This window comes from Aspergillus uvarum, assembly GCF_003184745.1.
Source record: "Aspergillus uvarum CBS 121591 unplaced genomic scaffold BO82scaffold_28, whole genome shotgun sequence".
NCBI classification, from domain to species: domain Eukaryota; kingdom Fungi; phylum Ascomycota; class Eurotiomycetes; order Eurotiales; family Aspergillaceae; genus Aspergillus; species Aspergillus uvarum.
The window spans coordinates 113,673-129,883 of NW_020291325.1; the positions used below are offsets into that span (position 1 = coordinate 113,673).

At 51.1% G+C, this 16,211-nt stretch overlaps 5 protein-coding genes across 5 annotated transcripts; 4 read left to right on the plus strand and 1 right to left on the minus strand.

The window, feature by feature from the left end:
- Positions 1–443: 443 nt before the first annotated feature.
- Positions 444–2,925, plus strand: BO82DRAFT_80506 (putative R3H domain protein). The gene is made up of 3 exons (XM_025641567.1): positions 444–983; positions 1,048–1,591; positions 1,656–2,925. Exons 1-3 carry the CDS (start codon positions 639–641, stop codon positions 2,585–2,587), a joined length of 1,821 nt encoding a protein of 606 aa, XP_025491700.1. The 5' UTR covers positions 444–638; the 3' UTR covers positions 2,588–2,925.
- A 1,721-nt stretch (positions 2,926–4,646) lies between these two features.
- On the minus strand, positions 4,647–6,068 carry htz1 (histone H2AZ). The gene is made up of 3 exons (XM_025641568.1): positions 5,756–6,068; positions 5,326–5,395; positions 4,647–5,237 (listed from the first exon to the last, which is right to left on the minus strand). The coding sequence occupies exons 1-3, from the start codon at positions 5,852–5,854 to the stop codon at positions 4,990–4,992; spliced, it is 417 nt and encodes a 138-aa protein (XP_025491701.1). The 5' UTR covers positions 5,855–6,068; the 3' UTR covers positions 4,647–4,989.
- Positions 6,069–7,008: 940 nt separating this feature from the next.
- On the plus strand, positions 7,009–7,880 carry BO82DRAFT_354535 (PHO88 family protein). The gene is made up of 2 exons (XM_025635227.1): positions 7,009–7,095; positions 7,148–7,880. Exons 1-2 carry the CDS (start codon positions 7,023–7,025, stop codon positions 7,531–7,533), a joined length of 459 nt encoding a protein of 152 aa, XP_025491702.1. The 5' UTR covers positions 7,009–7,022; the 3' UTR covers positions 7,534–7,880.
- A 1,737-nt stretch (positions 7,881–9,617) lies between these two features.
- gpdA (glyceraldehyde 3-phosphate dehydrogenase GpdA) lies at positions 9,618–11,010 on the plus strand (the record flags this gene model as incomplete). The annotated part of the gene is made up of 7 exons (XM_025639315.1): positions 9,618–9,629; positions 9,694–9,729; positions 9,787–9,800; positions 9,878–9,941; positions 10,015–10,699; positions 10,753–10,923; positions 10,982–11,010. 7 exons carry the CDS (start codon positions 9,618–9,620, stop codon positions 11,008–11,010), a joined length of 1,011 nt encoding a protein of 336 aa, XP_025491703.1.
- Positions 11,011–12,161: 1,151 nt separating this feature from the next.
- Positions 12,162–15,259, plus strand: hdaA (histone deacetylase hdaA; the record flags this gene model as incomplete). The annotated part of the gene is made up of 15 exons (XM_025631433.1): positions 12,162–12,762; positions 12,827–13,115; positions 13,165–13,178; positions 13,241–13,379; positions 13,431–13,543; positions 13,596–13,723; positions 13,780–13,990; positions 14,039–14,150; positions 14,198–14,245; positions 14,294–14,357; positions 14,406–14,501; positions 14,553–14,638; positions 14,696–14,775; positions 14,829–14,935; positions 14,993–15,259. 15 exons carry the CDS (start codon positions 12,162–12,164, stop codon positions 15,257–15,259), a joined length of 2,355 nt encoding a protein of 784 aa, XP_025491704.1.
- Between the last annotated feature and the right edge of the window lie 952 nt (positions 15,260–16,211).

Consider the following 16,211-nt stretch of genomic DNA (forward strand, 5'->3'; position numbering starts at 1 on the left):
CCTCCACCCCTCCCCCCCACTCACCCAAGTAGTGGCAATTTCTCTTCCCTTTCTTTTCTCTTCCTCTTTCTCTTATTCACTTGTTTGTTATTATCCTCATCATAGTCATTGTCTTTTTTTTCGCATCATTTTCTATTTTCTCCCTGCCCCTTCCTCTGATCTCCATTCCATTTGCCCTTCCTGCCCGTTTCTAATATTCCTAGGGAAGTGGGAAGAAAAAAAGTTCCTGAAACCGATTAACGCCTGAGGATTCATACGGCCATTTGATGACCCTTTCGTCACGAGACAATTAGTTCGCCTGCGATTTAGTCTCCTCTTCGCTTCTTCGCATTCCCCCTCTTTATTTCACTCTCAATCGTCGCCGACTTAGGTCATCCGCTTCTCGTTGGTGGTTGATCTTATCTTCGACCGTTTCCTTCCGAATTTCGAAATTCCGCACGACTCGATCATCATCCGTGACTTAGTGTCGTTGGGTGATTTACCTGTTGCTTGTCCTAGCGCCTTGTCGGTCGCTCCTATGTTTGAATAGTTCCTTCCGAATATCGGCTTCTCATTGAACGAATCGTTGTGTGGTGGATCTCAGTGCCCACATTCCTCGGGTTGGTTGTTTCTTGGGAATTCACAATCTCTCCGTCGCCATGAGTTATCAACAAGCTCAGGAAATGTATCATGACAATTCTTCGGCGCGTTCTCCTGGCTCCCAGCGTCACCAGCAACCTCTGCACCGCCAGCCGTCGCGACAATTTGACGCGTACGGCCCCATGCCAGTGAATCTGTATGAGGACTCAATGGCTCGCTACGATTCTGGCCGGCTGGAGCGCCTGAACTCCTCGTTGCACAACAACGCCTATGCCTACGACCTGGCGGGCTCTCAGACGTGGAATCCCAATGGTTTCGCCAACGCCCAAGCGCTGGGAGGCATCCGATCCGCATCGGCCAGCTTGAAGACCACCTCGCGCACCGGTCGAGCTGGTTTGCCAACTGTATGTCCCGCTCGCCCCTGACTGGTTTACTGTTATGTTGCGTCCGCTAACTCCATTCCCATAGACGTGGCTCGACCAGCAGCCGGGCATCCCGAGCGGCTTTTCCAACCTTGGCCCCGGTCCTCTTCAGGGTAACGCGATGCGCCAGGAACCGACGGGCCCTTCGGAGGCAGATGATGAGCTGATTCCAACGGCCATTGTCATCAAGAACATTCCGTTCGCAGTCAAGAAGGAGCAATTGGTTCAGCTCATGACTGAGCTTAACCTGCCACTTCCCTATGCGTTCAATTACCATTTCGACAACGGTGTCTTTCGAGGACTGGCTTTCGCCAATTTTACTTCCGCAGAGGAAACTGCGACCGTCATCGAGGTTCTGAACCATTTCGAGCTGCAGGGTCGGAAATTGCGGGTTGAATATAAGAAAATGCTCCCTCTGCAGGAGCGCGAGCGGATTGAGCGTGAGAAGCGCGAGCGCCGTGGCCAGTTGGAAGAACAGCACCGTCCGATGGCCACCTCGCAGCTGCAGACTCAGAGCTCCATGTCCTCTCTCACCTCCCACCTTCCCGCGACCTCTCCGTCGCCCGTGTCGCAGCGGGGTCAGAAGCTGGGTAAGATGCTTTCTCATGATTTCGCGCTGTTTGTGTATCGCTAACGATCCTCATCTGTCCACAGACGTCGATTTGAATGACAGCACAACCCTGTCGTATTACTCGCAACTGCTGCTGTTCAAGGAGGATACTGCCCGCGACTCCATGGTGTTCCCGGCCAACCTTTCGCCTATCCAGCGCCGTACGGTCCACACTCTTGCCCACAACATGGGACTTGGGCATGCGTCCCGTGGGTCGGGAGAGCAGCGACAGGTCCAAGTCTTCAAGGTTGCACCCGGTACTAATGTGAGCCCGCCCATGTCGTCTATCCCTGCCCCAGTGCAACCGGTTGAAACGGCACGTCGGGGACTCAACCGCGCGGCCACCATTGATTTCAGTGAGTCTCGGGGCGACGGACCCACCCCTTTCAACACCCTGCGCGGACAGCCATCTGGTTTCCTCGGAGTCTTGGACTCCCCTGGCAACTTCGGGAACACACAGAACCTGCGGGCGGCGAAATCGTTTGCCGACTTGCGCTCGTACACCCCCTCGCCCGTGCCCTCTTCTGCGAGCTTCCCTGCCGCCTTGCAGTCCAACGGCGCACGCCTTCAGCACTATGACGGCACTACCAGCGGCACGTCCAACACCCCTACCCTGACGTCCGCCCCGTCCGGCTCCTCTCTCGGCATGCAGCGTGACGACAGCCTGTTGGTGAACAGTCTGAGCAGTCTTTCTTTGGGAACTGGGATTGGAGGGCCTAACGCGAGCCCGCGGAGATTGAGGGGTATGTTTTCTTGGGAGCAGCCGGAAAGTCAACCCTCCAGCGCTGGTCCCATTGGTAGTAACCGATCCATCGGAGTTGGATTTGACGGACAGTCACAGGAGCGCATGCCCGTTAGACAGCCGCGAGGCCCGATGCCCGAGAAAGGTCCAGGATTTCGACGCCCGACCGGACACCAAACGCGTGGGAGTGATGAGTTGCGCACCAGCTCCGGAGTGGAAATTATTGTGGAGTAAAATCTATTGATGGGAGACGAAGACGACGAAACTTGTTAGATTGCTTTGCCGCAAGATGCATACGACTCTTATATCACGAGGCCTGATCCTGTTCTGCGATTATTGGCTTACGATTCGATGAGGGATGACGAGATGACACTCTACCGAGAGAACCACAAAAGAATATTTCTCTGATCTAGCCAAGTTTAGACGTTATTTTTGGGGCAGCCCAGCAGGCACGCTATTTGAACGGACACTTTATGTTTTCTCCTTGCTGCGCGGAAAAAATCACATCAGAAAAAAGAAATCTCTGAACTTTTGAGACGCGGGCGCCTTGCATGCAGAATCATCACTATCTATTCAGATCTTATAACCCCTGAAGCTCGATCAAGTTGGGTCGGCGGAAAGCAAGATAAAATCTGATTTTATTTTCGAGGGAAAGAAGACTACGAAGGACGACCACAGAAAAGAAAAAGAACTCCGATGTCTGTCAATTTAGCAAGAGAGATGATGACCTACCAGCATTTGCATCTTCACTATTTCTTTCTTTCTTGTTTGTTTATCTGTTTGTATATGGGGCGATCTGCATCAATTAATGTTTTTTTCTCTCTCTTTTTTTTTTATCCTTTTCTCCCCTTTCATTCGCTCTTTATGCCAATCTCTGTTCTCGACTTCTTCTTATACGAGTTTAGGCACTCATATTGTGTGGCTGGACCTCGTTGGGTCGGTCTCCCTCACAAGGCTGCATTTGCATCTGCGTTGCGCCTGATGCCTGGACTGTTTCCTTCCTTTGACCGGGCTCTTATATCTGAGGACTTGTCCGTGCATTTGTAATCCAGTTAATATCGTTTGATGAATCTTATCGCATGGACACCTCTCGAGAAGAGGGCGCATTGGGGCGGAAAGTCCTGATGCATGCAATGGTTTCCAGTTTTCGGTGGGAAAGAAGAACAACGGTTCGGAACGGGTGCTTGCATTTTGCTGGCTGCTCAAGAGTTTCTGCTTGGCCGTTGCCTTATGTTTTGATGCCAGGGCAACAGTCTCAAACGATGGGTGGATGGGTTTGTTCTTTTTTTTTTTTTTTTTTTCTTTCTCCTTAAATATGATCGACATGAACTTTGTACGTGTACTGTGTATCAGCTATTGAGCTTTTGTCTTTTCCGTCTCTTCTACTACTAGACTGTCGAGTACTAAGGTGTAATGTATTGATTGCCTATTGAATCTCGGGGTCTCTTGTCTGTTTGAAGGTATCGTTTTCTCACTCCCGGATGTCCTCGAGTACACCAATGTGTTTAGTGATTAAGAGGTCAGGTCCGGGGTATTGAAAGGGCTGGGCGGACTTGTAGAATACGTACGGCTTGCACTATCTGTGGCGTGTTGTTCCAGGGTATTCAGCGCTTGACAAGTAGAGAACTTCATTGGGCTGACTACTTGTAGTTACACCATTTGCTCTCTCCCTCTCCCTCTCTATATCTAGATCCCGGTGTTGAGTGAGATGTAGTTGCTGTGGATTGGCAATGATGGTGTTCTGCACTGTCCCGTGCTGCGTGCTCAGTCGGGTAGATTGAAGGTTATATTATATATTTTCTGCCCAGGACCGACCTACCAGACTCGACGCTCCCGGATCCGCGGTTGTTTCTTCTGTCGTCCATCATCTGGGCTAAAGGTTTGTACAAATTCGGTTCTATTGTCCCTTCCAAACTATTGATTAGGGTTGTCCTCACGCAATACAGCTGACTGGCACGCAGCAATGCTCGTCTATAATATGCATCGATAGATCTGTTTACTGTAAGAATTGGCCTTTAAAAGAGGGTTGGGCTTCTATGCCTTGATCTGCTGTCAGTTACTCTCAAACGCACCGCTCTCTCCAAGAATAGTCCGCAATTCTAACCAAAAGTCAATCTGTTTTATCATGTGACAAGGGAGGATATATCCGAACCAGTCTCGCCAAGTGCTATCAGCACAAACAACACCATTTCATAGTAGATTATAAAGAGACATGGAGAAAAATAGATAGACACGTCAACAGCAGCAACACGAGAAGAATAGAAAATCAATAAAACCGACTGCCGAGATATTCCCTTTTTCCCATTACAGCGCCCTGGATAGAAATGAAAACGAGAAGTTTAAGTGGAGACAAGGATAGAAAAAAACTGTCGGGGGGATAAGCACATGAAAGAAAGCAGAAAGAGACAAACAGAGCTAAAGAAACATTTCGAACGGGTAACGTGCCGGGGGAGGTTAAGAAAACGTGCCCGTTGTATCCACTCCTGGAGACCTTCGGATCATGCTGGTCAAGGGCCAAGGGCGAGGTGAAGACTAAAGGCATAGAAAAACGGGCTTAATCCACCCCCGGGGTCTGAATTCATCATTATCGAAACGCCGTTTGTTCGTCGGGTATCCGGTCCGCCGTTAAGAGGGTTTTAAGCGTCAGTCTTGCTTTTCTTCTTCTGTTCGACCTTCAGCAGTAGTGCGCGGTTGATGCGTGGCAGGACACCACCGAAGGCAATCGTAGCACGGATGAGAGTATCCAGTTCCTCGTCTCCACGGATCGCGAGCTGCAAGTGACGAGGCGTGATACGTTTGACCTTCAGATCCTTGGCAGCGTTTCCGGCAAGTTCGAGGACTTCGGCGGTCAAGTATTCGAGGACGGCAGTGACATAGACAGCAGCTGTAGGTGGTATTTGTCAGCAAATTTTGGGAGAAGAAGGGAGATGTTAGCAGCAGTGAAGAGGACACTGTGCGACAGATGGGCATACCCTTGGCACCAACGCGCATCTTGTTCTGTGTGTTGTTCTTCAAGAAACGCTTAACACGTCCACAAGGGAACTTAACAACTAGATGTTAGTTTACGGATCAAAAGCAGGAGCAATAGATGAATGCATGTTGGGGTCAAAAGTCAGACTCGAGGGTGGGTGTTGGGAGGGGGGTTCGAAGGCGCGGATGACCGGGTCTCTTGCTTCGTGCGGCAACAGCCAGCGCGCTTGTGAGCCATAAATGCACAAGCGACCATCTGAATCAGAGAGCAGACCAAGTATAGCTAAACGGCAGGAGACAGCATGCGTGAGGGGCAAAGGGAAAAAATTCCCATTACAGCTGTCCCATCCACGCGTTCCCGCGACTTGCCGATGGACGCCGTGACCGACACCACTCCCAGGAGGAAGGAAGGAAGAGACTGGAATTACGGACCTGCAGACCGGCCTTTGCGCTGTGAGACTTCTGGCTCTTCCCCGCAGAGTCCTTGGAGCCACCCTTTCCACCGATGGACTTTCCCTTTCCGCCAGGCATCGTGAATAGTTTCGAGGGGTGGGACCGGAAGGGTGAAAATGTCGCGTCAATCGAGGATTAAAAGGGGTGGAGTGCGATGGTGGATGTTGTAGCGATCCGATGCACCTCAAGCACGCGCGTTGTTGATGGTTGAAGGAGTCAGAAATGTCAAAGCCATCCTGGTCGCTAAAGACGGGCGTCGAACGTGGAGCGACGCTAGTCCCGATTGAGGAACCTGCTCAGCTGCCTACCACGGAGAGGTCTCGATCAGCATAGAGTATGCCAGTCGGCTGGCCTCACCAGAGAGCATAGTTTTGGTTGCCGTTGTAGATTCCGAAGACTCATTGCAGAAGCACGAGGTAAGACTCAATCAGCAATCAGCAACCAAATAGACAGTCTGGGGAGAGGTTAGTCATTGAAGTGTCTATACCACCGCTGGGTCGAGTCATTCAAGTCTTGATGCAGCGATGGCCCAAGAAAACACTTTTGTCAGGAAAAGCCATTGCACTCAATAGCTTCTCTCCAGGTTGCTCTTCATGTCGAGTGGTCTCGAGCTGCATCAGATGGTGCAGGGTGGAGGTTTCTTGACTGTATGTAGAGAGGCAGTTGAGGTTGGTAGGAGAGTGTGCAGAGCATGATGGTCGCTGGACTGGTTACATAATCAGAACAGGTGATCTCTAAGTGCGCTTGCCAGCCAGGTGGGCTAGCTTTATGCCTTAAGCGTAAGGCCACAACAGCTTTGCTTATCGCTGACGTTATCTGGGTCGCGTGTGGCATAGATAGCGCTATACCGATAGTGGCGAATCTCGGCCACGTGACACTACGCTATCAGGACAGCTGGCACACTTTCCCGGGGCTCCAGTTTCGCAGTTTAGGAAGTTTCTGTCCTTGCACGCGTGTCTCCATCTTTGTTTCACCCCATCGCGCACTGCTCCTCATCACCAAAGGGTCCCCTTAGGCCTCCAGCACTGCTGCTCAATCCGTCAAGATGGTGTCCCCTCAAATGTGAGTTCTTTCGAAGCCTTCCTCACCAGAGTCGAAGCAGAAATCATTGTCGCCTCCCGAAAATGGCATCGCTGACAGCCTCATTCTTTGTCGCAGTACCAACCTCGCCATCATCGTGGTGATGATGCAGCTGGCCAAGAAGGTCCCCTTCGAGAACCCTGATGTCCTCCTTCTTGTTCGTTGCATGTACATCTTGTCCAACGTGATCATCCTGGGTCTCTACTTGTATACTCAAGCCAAGATCAACAAAAAGAATGGTATGTCTGGAGTGGCCGGAGTGAGGATCAACATTCACTAACGAATCCCCAGACTTGACTACGCTCAAGTATGTCGAGCCTGCCCCCATGGGTAGCAACGAGGAGCCTCGCCCGGTGACTACCACCAACGCTGAGTACGACAAGGGACAGCTGCGCCAGCTGATCCGTGGACAACTCATGGGTGTCGGCATGATGGGTGTGATGCACCTCTACTTCAAGTACACCAACCCCCTCTTGATCCAGTCGATCATCCCTCTCAAGAGTGCCTTTGAGTCCAACCTGGTCAAGATTCACATCTTCGGCAAGCCTGCTACCGGTGACCTTCAGCGCCCTTTCAAGTCTGGTAACAGCTTCATGAACCAGGGCCAGGTCAAGACCGACAAGGCTTCGGTCGAGAGCGCCGAGAAGAACTGGCGGGGTGGTGTCAAGGAGGAGTAGATTGAGAGGCCTTGGGTAACAGATGCGCGATAGTTCGCACATGTTTTGTACCTCTTGTATTTTATAGATGCCTTGCCATTGGAGCGGAGTCGAGTTGAGCTGCGTTGCTGCTGCTTTGCTTTGATCTTCACTTTTAATGATAGTGCCGATGGGTTTACGATATTCTTCTCTTTTTTCTCTTTTTCGTAGTCAAGTTATCGGTAAATTCTTTGGTTAGCAGGCTATCCTACCGCCTGTTCATGAATTTATGGGCATGTATCTGCTTCAACGTTCTCAAGCAGACGCCTTCATCATCGAGTCATATGAATGACAAAGTGGCGATAGAGTTGATGATTACTTCGCTGACTATGACCGAATTGGCCTCAATTCTTCTTGAGTAAGGTGCTATTTCTATTTGCAAACCGAGCGAAATAATGCCGCAGATCCGTAAACCTGTCATCTGCAGCTGGGATGGCGGTAACAACGGAATTGGATGTGCTCATATTGTGGAGTCAGACCCCGATAATAGAAGCGAGGGGGGTTCCTCAGTTCGCTTTGACTGCCGGACTTATCCGCCTGCCTGAGGCCTTACTCCGGATCCAGGGCACCAGAAATTTGCCTCCGGAGGCTGATTCTGTATTTCTAATCCTTTCATTGTAGGTCATGCTGTGCTTCCATTGATGACTCGAAGACTGTGTGTCATTGCTGCTGCTGCTGCTCGAACTGTTGAGTGTCATGATTTCTTTCTTTCCATTGCAATTGGACATTGATGGTTTCGCACAGAGCGGCAGAACCCTGCAGTCTTCCACTAATCACAGAAGGATCAAAGCCCGACAAAAAAAAGAGGAATGAAAAATTCAACTTGGGACCCAGCGCGTGAAGGTTGACATGGTCGCCGGTGAATCTTTTCAGGCACCTTCGGTGTTAAAGTCCAGTTGAAGCTCTCCCCAGACCCGCTTTCAGCGTTCCAAGCAATGGTCCAGCCAGGGCGGATAAAAAGAGATGGAGGGGCACGATTGCCAAGAGGGGGAGAAGGAGGATCATCATAAGCCCGAACCGAGCAAATCAAGACGGGCCAAAGCTGGATGCGGCAAATCTTAGTAAGATCATGGATGGACCGATTGCGGGCACCCGGTATCTCCTTTCAGTTGGGGTTATTGGGGTTATTGGGGCTGATGGTGGTGGGTTGTCTGAGTTGCTCAGTTGTACGGATACTCCAATGTGACTGACTGAATTGGGGAATGAAAGTATAGTAGTGTCAGGGAGTGGTGGCATGTTGTTACATCATTCCTTCGGTGTCTCTCCTCTTCTACCCTAACACAACATGGATCATAACACCACTGCACTCAATGCATCACCTCGGCTAATTCCAGTCCCGTAGATGCGCGAGAATGACCTGTCTTTACCTAGGCTCTCAAGCATCACGAAAAGAGGAGCAAGCAGCAATTCCGACGATGCTAGTAAAAGATTCTCGAGATTTGGAGTGAGTACCCGGCGTGATAGCTTTATAGCTCGCTCATTGGCCCAGACGGCAGCTGCCGAGGGGTAAGGTGGGAAGTCTGGGAGGCCCAGATATCGTGAATCTCCTGCTTTGCCCGGTGTATGAAACCGGAAAAGGCTATGGGGGAACTGGGGAGCGGCCCATGTCGGGACAATCAATAGGGCAAATCCCACGCTGACCAGCTTGGCGTCCTTCTGGGTGTTTCTGGTAATTCTCCCCAATCTGGTCCATTCTGGTGGCAGCGTGGCAGAGCTTGCCGCAGCCTTTGCCCCGTCTGTCTGTTCGGTGTAGTGACCGGGTCGTTGCGTCAGTCGATTGTCTGTCCCGCTATCCTTTTTCTACCTTCCCCTCCCCCGCCTGTTGGGAAACTTTTCTTTCCTTTCTCTTGCTCTCTCTCTTTCTCCCTCCATCATCATCTTCTCTCCCATCTTTCTCCCCAAGTAACTTCATCCAAATAGTAAGTTCCTTCCCCACTGCATCCATTCTTTTCCTGTTCTTCCCATCTGTGTACCTAGTATACCTCCCCCTCCCTCCCGCCAAGCTACCGTTCCGTCTCCAAGCGCCTCACTAACCAGCTACCCCGCCAAACAGACACATCTACACAATGGCTCCCAAGGTACGCCTAGTGAAGGCACTGAGCTCGGTATTCATCGCGCTGTTACTCACCTAATCAATTCTAGGTCGGTATCAACGGCTTCGGTCGTATTGGACGTATTGTGAGTGGTCTTGACTCTTGCTGCGAATGAGACCCATTCTAACAACCCCTCCTTTAGGTCTTCCGTAACGCGTGAGTGCTATCACTGCGGCTCCAATAATGGATCCAGACGTTTCGGCAACCAATTGGTACTAACAGCTTGTCTACAGCATCAACTCTGGTGATGTCGAGGTTGTTGCCGTCAACGACCCTTTCATTGAGACCCACTATGCTGTATGTGGTTGCCAATATCTTCTACCAGCAGCAAAGAGCCACTGGCTGACCGAGCTTGATGCTCATTATGTAGGCCTACATGCTCAAGTACGACAGCACCCACGGCAAGTTCAACGGTACCATCGAGACCTACGAGCAGGGCCTCGTTGTCAACGGCAAGAAGATCCGCTTCTTCGCTGAGCGTGACCCCGCTGCCATCCCCTGGGGTCAGGAGGGTGCCGACTACGTTGTCGAGTCCACCGGTGTCTTCACCACCCAGGAGAAGGCCTCTGCTCACTTGAAGGGTGGTGCCAAGAAGGTCATCATCTCTGCTCCTTCTGCCGATGCCCCCATGTTCGTCATGGGTGTCAACAACACCGAGTACAAGAAGGACATCAACGTTCTCTCCAACGCCTCTTGCACCACCAACTGCCTTGCTCCCCTCGCCAAGGTCATCAACGACAAGTTCGGTATCGTTGAGGGTCTCATGACCACCGTCCACTCCTACACTGCCACCCAGAAGGTTGTCGATGCCCCCTCCAGCAAGGACTGGAGAGGTGGCCGTACCGCTGCCCAGAACATCATCCCCTCTTCCACTGGTGCTGCTAAGGCTGTCGGCAAGGTCATTCCTTCCCTCAACGGCAAGCTCACCGGTATGGCCATGCGTGTCCCCACCGCCAACGTTTCCGTTGTCGACTTGACCTGCCGTCTCGAGAAGTCTGCCACCTACGACGAGATCAAGCAGACCCTCAAGGCTGCCTCCGAGGGCGAGCTCAAGGGTAAGTGCTCTGTTGGTGGTTTACGGCTGAATTTCTTGCTGACCATCCCATAGGTGTTCTTGGCTACACCGAGGACGACATTGTCTCCTCCGACCTGAACGGTGACAGCCACTCCTCCATCTTCGATGCCAAGGCCGGTATCGCCCTCAACCCCAACTTCGTCAAGCTCGTCTCCTGGTACGACAACGAGTGGGGTTACTCCCGCCGTGTTGTTGACCTCATTGGTAAGTTTGAAGATTTTTGTCAAGCAATGTTGAGCAGTTATCTAACCCGTGCGTGCAGCCTACATCGCCAAGGTCGACAGCCAGTAGGAATCAGGACGGAAGGACCTCAAGAGCCTGCTTTGAGTGCGCGGCTTCAATTGCCTAGCTTCGGCTTGCTCTCATGGAAACCCGCTTTAGTAAAAGCATGTGATGACGTACTATTAATGAAATGACACACTGTTCATATTTGTTCAATTCTCTCTCCCTCTCCGTAAATCTGGCGGCCCTGCGGCTTCTCATTGTAGATGGATTTCACTCCTAAGATGTGCAGTTATTCTCCGACATTGAGTCTAATTGCAGCAAAGAATCGACTGTCGGATACACGGTGGGGATGGCGCTACAAATCCGATTAAGCTTTCTTTGGCAAATGGGCAGACTATTACTTGTTGAAACTTGTTGTCTAGCGGGCAGCAAGTTCGTTATCGCCGAAGGATAAGTTGCCTTCCGCTAAACCGCGGCAAAATCTCGGAGCAGCGCAACAGTGATAGTAGCAGTTGACCGTGCTTGACTTTCGTTCTTATTCAACAATCATGCTAGTCAGTCACAATCTCACTCATTACAAGAATATTTTCAGTTCACGATCGCATTTCCGTACCAGTCCGAGGATCTGTGAAGAAGTGGCCAGATTTTGGGATTTGGAGGGCGGAGGTCACGTGGAGCGCAGCTAAACTGCGGAATTTCGAGCTCTACAATTGATTCGAGATTCTTAGTCCAGAACGCCTCCGCTGGTGTGCTTCGGTGGGTGCTTTCCTGTACCAAACAGCCACGATTATAACCTCAGAGGAGAGTCTTGGCTTGAACACTGGTCTTCATCATATACCTGTCGTTGCTCATACGACGCCAGTGGTGCCTCATTAGTCGTTCGATTTCGTGGGTCCCTCCTGTGGTCCCGGGCTTTAGTACAAGTGATCTAAAGTGCCCTTGTTACTTGTGATCCTGCCACACTCCCAAGATATCAAGCAAATCTCCCACTCTTCTGCCTTGGTCCTCAACAAGCCCGACGATCGTTCTCAGCTAGATCGTCTCTTTCGAAGCTGCATCCTCATTTTGGCCTAACCCTTTTTAACCTCACTTAATCTTTCCCAGGGGCATCTGTAGACCCTCCCTTTTCGACCTTGGCTTGACCATGAAGTGTTGATTTGGCCCAACTAGAATTCGGTCAAAGCGGAAGTCAGAGAAATTGCTCCAGGTTCACCACGATGGCACTGGAGGGCGACGAAGACACCGTCATGGGAGAGGCGGGCAACCCAGGTGCGCCAGCCCAATTCGATGGGCCCTCTCAGCCATCGATTACATCTCCGCTACTGGGTCAGACTTTCAAGCTGCCTTTGTCGCGTCATCCACTCAACTCACAGCCTCTCTCTGCCTCTTCGAAGCCGGAGAATGGCGGCGGCATCTTTCCTCCTAAGAGCCTACCAAAGTCTGTAGACTCCGGTGATGTGATTGGCGACGACGAGAAAGATGATAGTCTTGTTGAAGAGAACTCTGACTGGTCCGATGGAGATGCAGTCGCTCGAACTGGCCTCCCGCTCGCTTCACTCCCCTCAGGTTTATGCTATGATGTGCAAATGCGCTATCACTGCGAAGTGCGGCCCACTGCAGACGTTCACCCGGAGGATCCAAGACGCATCTACTACATATACAAAGAGCTGTGCCGAGCTGGACTCGTTGATGATCCCGAGTCAAGTCGACCTCTCGTATCCCGGCCTCTGAGAAGGATCAATGCTCGCAATGCTACCGAGGAGGAGATTTCCCTGGTCCACACGCCTGATCACTACGCCTTTGTAGAAAGCACTCAAGGTAATGATATCGCCCCCCTTTACTCGCAGTAACAGCGCGAAAGTCTCCTAACTGGTTGTGTCAGATATGACGGATGATGAACTCATTGCGTTGGAACATACACGTGATTCCATTTATTTCAATAAACTCACCTTTGCGTCTTCAATCCTGTCTGTGGGAGGGGCCATTGAGACGTGCTTGGCCGTTGCTACCCGCAAAGTGAAGAATGCTATTGCTGTTATCCGCCCCCCTGGCCACCACGCCGAGCATGACAAGACTATGGGATTCTGTCTGTTCAATAACGTCTCGGTTGCAGCGCGTGTCTGTCAGCAGCAGCTGGGCGAGAGCTGTAGGAAGATCTTGATTCTCGATTGGTGAGCCTAGCCATTCACTTGTACTTTACATCTTATTAACATGCTGAAGGGACGTCCATCACGGTACTTGATTAAGCCCTGATTCCTCACTTGAGTTGGGTTGCATTTGCTTATATACCTTGCAGGAAACGGCATTCAGAAAGCATTCTATGATGACCCAAACGTTCTCTACATCTCGCTTCATGTCTTTCAAGAGGGCAAGTTTTATCCCGGAGGCGACGAAGGAGACTGGGACCACTGCGGTGGTGGCGCCGGTGTGGGACGGTATGGCATTCCTGCTTCTTTACCTTACGGCGACGACTGACATTGAACAAGCAATGTGAATATTCCGTGGCCAAGCCAGGGAATGGGCGATGGTGACTACATGTACGCTTTCCAACAAGTGGTCATGCCAATTGCCCAGGAGTTCAACCCCGACCTTGTCATCAGTAAGTCGATCTTTGCTCTAGCGGCTCAAGTCTCCGAGACTGACAGATATAGTTGCTTCTGGATTCGACGCTGCCGCAGGCGATGAGCTTGGAGGTTGTTTTGTGACACCAGCTTGCTATGCTCATATGACGCACATGCTTATGACGCTTGCCAACGGCAAGGTTGCTGTCTGTCTGGAGGTTTGATCATCCCTCAGCAAATACATAGAAGCACCAGGGCTAAGACGGAATCTTAGGGTGGCTACAATTTCCGGTCGATTTCGAAATCTGCTCTTGCCGTTACGAAGACTTTGATGGGTGACCCTCCGGACCGTCTGCATTCCACCACACCGTCTGAAGCTGCAACAACGACTGTGAGACGCGTGATGATGATTCAGTCGGCCTATTGGAGCTGCATGTATCCGAAGGCCCCAAAACAGGAGGGGCACTTCACTGATCGACTCCACGGTAAGAGGATTTCACGGATTACTCAATCGGCGGCTAACAAGTCTGCAGATGTCATCCGTGCTTATCAGTCGAAGCAGCTGTATGACAACTACAAGCTGACATCCCTTTACATCTACCGTACTGCCATTTCGAAGTCATTTGAGAACCAAGTTCTTGCGAGGTAAATTGATCGCTCGATGAGATACGATCCTGCTGACCGGTTACAAGTCCGAACTACCACCAGGCTAAACCTCTTCTTGTTTTCTTTCATGACCCGTGAGTATTCGCTAGCAACGTGGGGGATCTTCTGCTGACAATGAGCAGGCCTGAGATCATGAGTCTGCCTCATCCCGTTACCAACAACTTAGAGGCTCACAACTGCTGGCTGGTACGTCGAGACGGTGAAGTGTTTCCGTCAGCTGCTGACAAACACCAGGCTGATGTATTATTGAAGGACTATGTTGGATGGGCCGTGGAGAAAGGCTATGCGGTCATCGACGTCAACATCCCGAAACATGTGACTATTGATCCGGTCAGTTTCGAGTTCTCTCAGCCCTCCTCATAAATACTGACTTCTCGACAGTCTTCCGGAAAGTACGAAGATGAAGACGAGAATCGACCTACCGCCACGGAGGAGCTGGCTGGCTATCTCTGGGATAACTATATCGAGTATGCCTTCACCCCGTGAGCGCGAAGCGGTAGACCTTTGACTGACAAGTTTCCTAGACCAAACGAAGCGACCGAGATCTTTTTCATTGGCATTGGCAACGCTTTCTACGGCGTTGCCAACCTATTGATCAACCGAGGTAAGAGGAATGAGGGTCTGCTTGAATGTGAGACATGGCTAACGCCGAGACAGAGACATTGTATAAACGTGTCAACGGCGTGGTCTCCTTTGTGGCCGAGAACCCTGTCCGTGCGGTGGCTTCCCATACCCAAGTCTGGCTCTCGCGGTGGTACAGAGACGTAAGTTTGGATAAACATTTTATTTTCTGCTCGGAGCTGACAGCCAGCCTGGTGAAGAACTCGCTCGTATTCGTCTCGCACACGCATGGGGTGTGGACGAGTCTCCAGCGCAAGCCCTCCAAACGCTACGGCAAGCTCGTGCAGTCGCCCAAGGCGGGGCTGAGCGAGATGCTCATGCAGCACAAGGAGGAGGTGTACCAGTGGATCTCGGAGCGTGCGGACGTGGCGGATAGCGAGGGAACCGAGGACGAGAAGCCCAAGAGACGGTCGCCTACCAAGGGGCCTGCTACTGAGGAGGGCCAACGTGGATCGGGTGGAAGCTGAGGACGTTAGATCTAGAAATTGGTTATAGGGTTGAGGGGAGGGGTGGGGGATTAGTGGGATCGCTTGTACTAAATCCATGCATGAAATGCATAAATTCTCAGTTCCCCAGTTTCTCGGACTGTTAGGGGTAAGGGGCGTAGGAAGGGGACCATCGGCTAAGCATACTCTCTTTTGGAGGGGTGGTGTGATGGATGTCTTGTCGTTGCATGTTCCTTTCCAGGGCTTTCTAAGAGTCACACCACCCACCACCACCTGCATTCTGAAGCCCGGGGCATTAACCTGGGCTCGATCCTGGCGTTGCATTGCGGCTAAGACACGTGGGACTACCTACACGTGCTGTCACTGCTGTTGCTGCTGCTGAAGATAGAGTTAAGACCTTAGAATCAAATCCAGTAACCGAACCGTCCCTGCTCAGTGGTTGTGGTTATACCTACACTGTGACTGCTGTGGTTATTGTCTACCCCAGATTCCCACCACGGATCCTGCAAGCCATAGGTCAAGGATCTACTCATTTCTCCTAGACAGCATCCTCTCGCCTGCATGCAAAAGCATCTGAAGAAAGAATACGAGCCAAGAGACGCCGTCCAATTCTCCGAGTCTCCAAGTCTCCGACCATGTTCTCCCTTTCTTTGGTTGTCCTCCTAGAAGACCCTGGAAGACCCTGCTCAAAAAAAAAAAAAAAAAAAAAAAAGGAAAGTGAAACCCAACCAAGTAAATTCTGACCTCGAAGTTACCTGCAGGTTCTTTTATTGTTACCAAAGTGACTTTGCTTGTTCGTTTGTCTTGTGTACAGTAGCATGTGATTTTGACTCAGAATCCCGCTCTTGTTTTTGGGAGGTGTGCGTGTGTGGGGGCTGACTGACATCCATAGGGTTGACTTACTTCTACTTGGTGACGTACTTGCAGAGGTGTGGGGTAAAGTAAGACATTTCTTACTGTAGATCCCCCATCC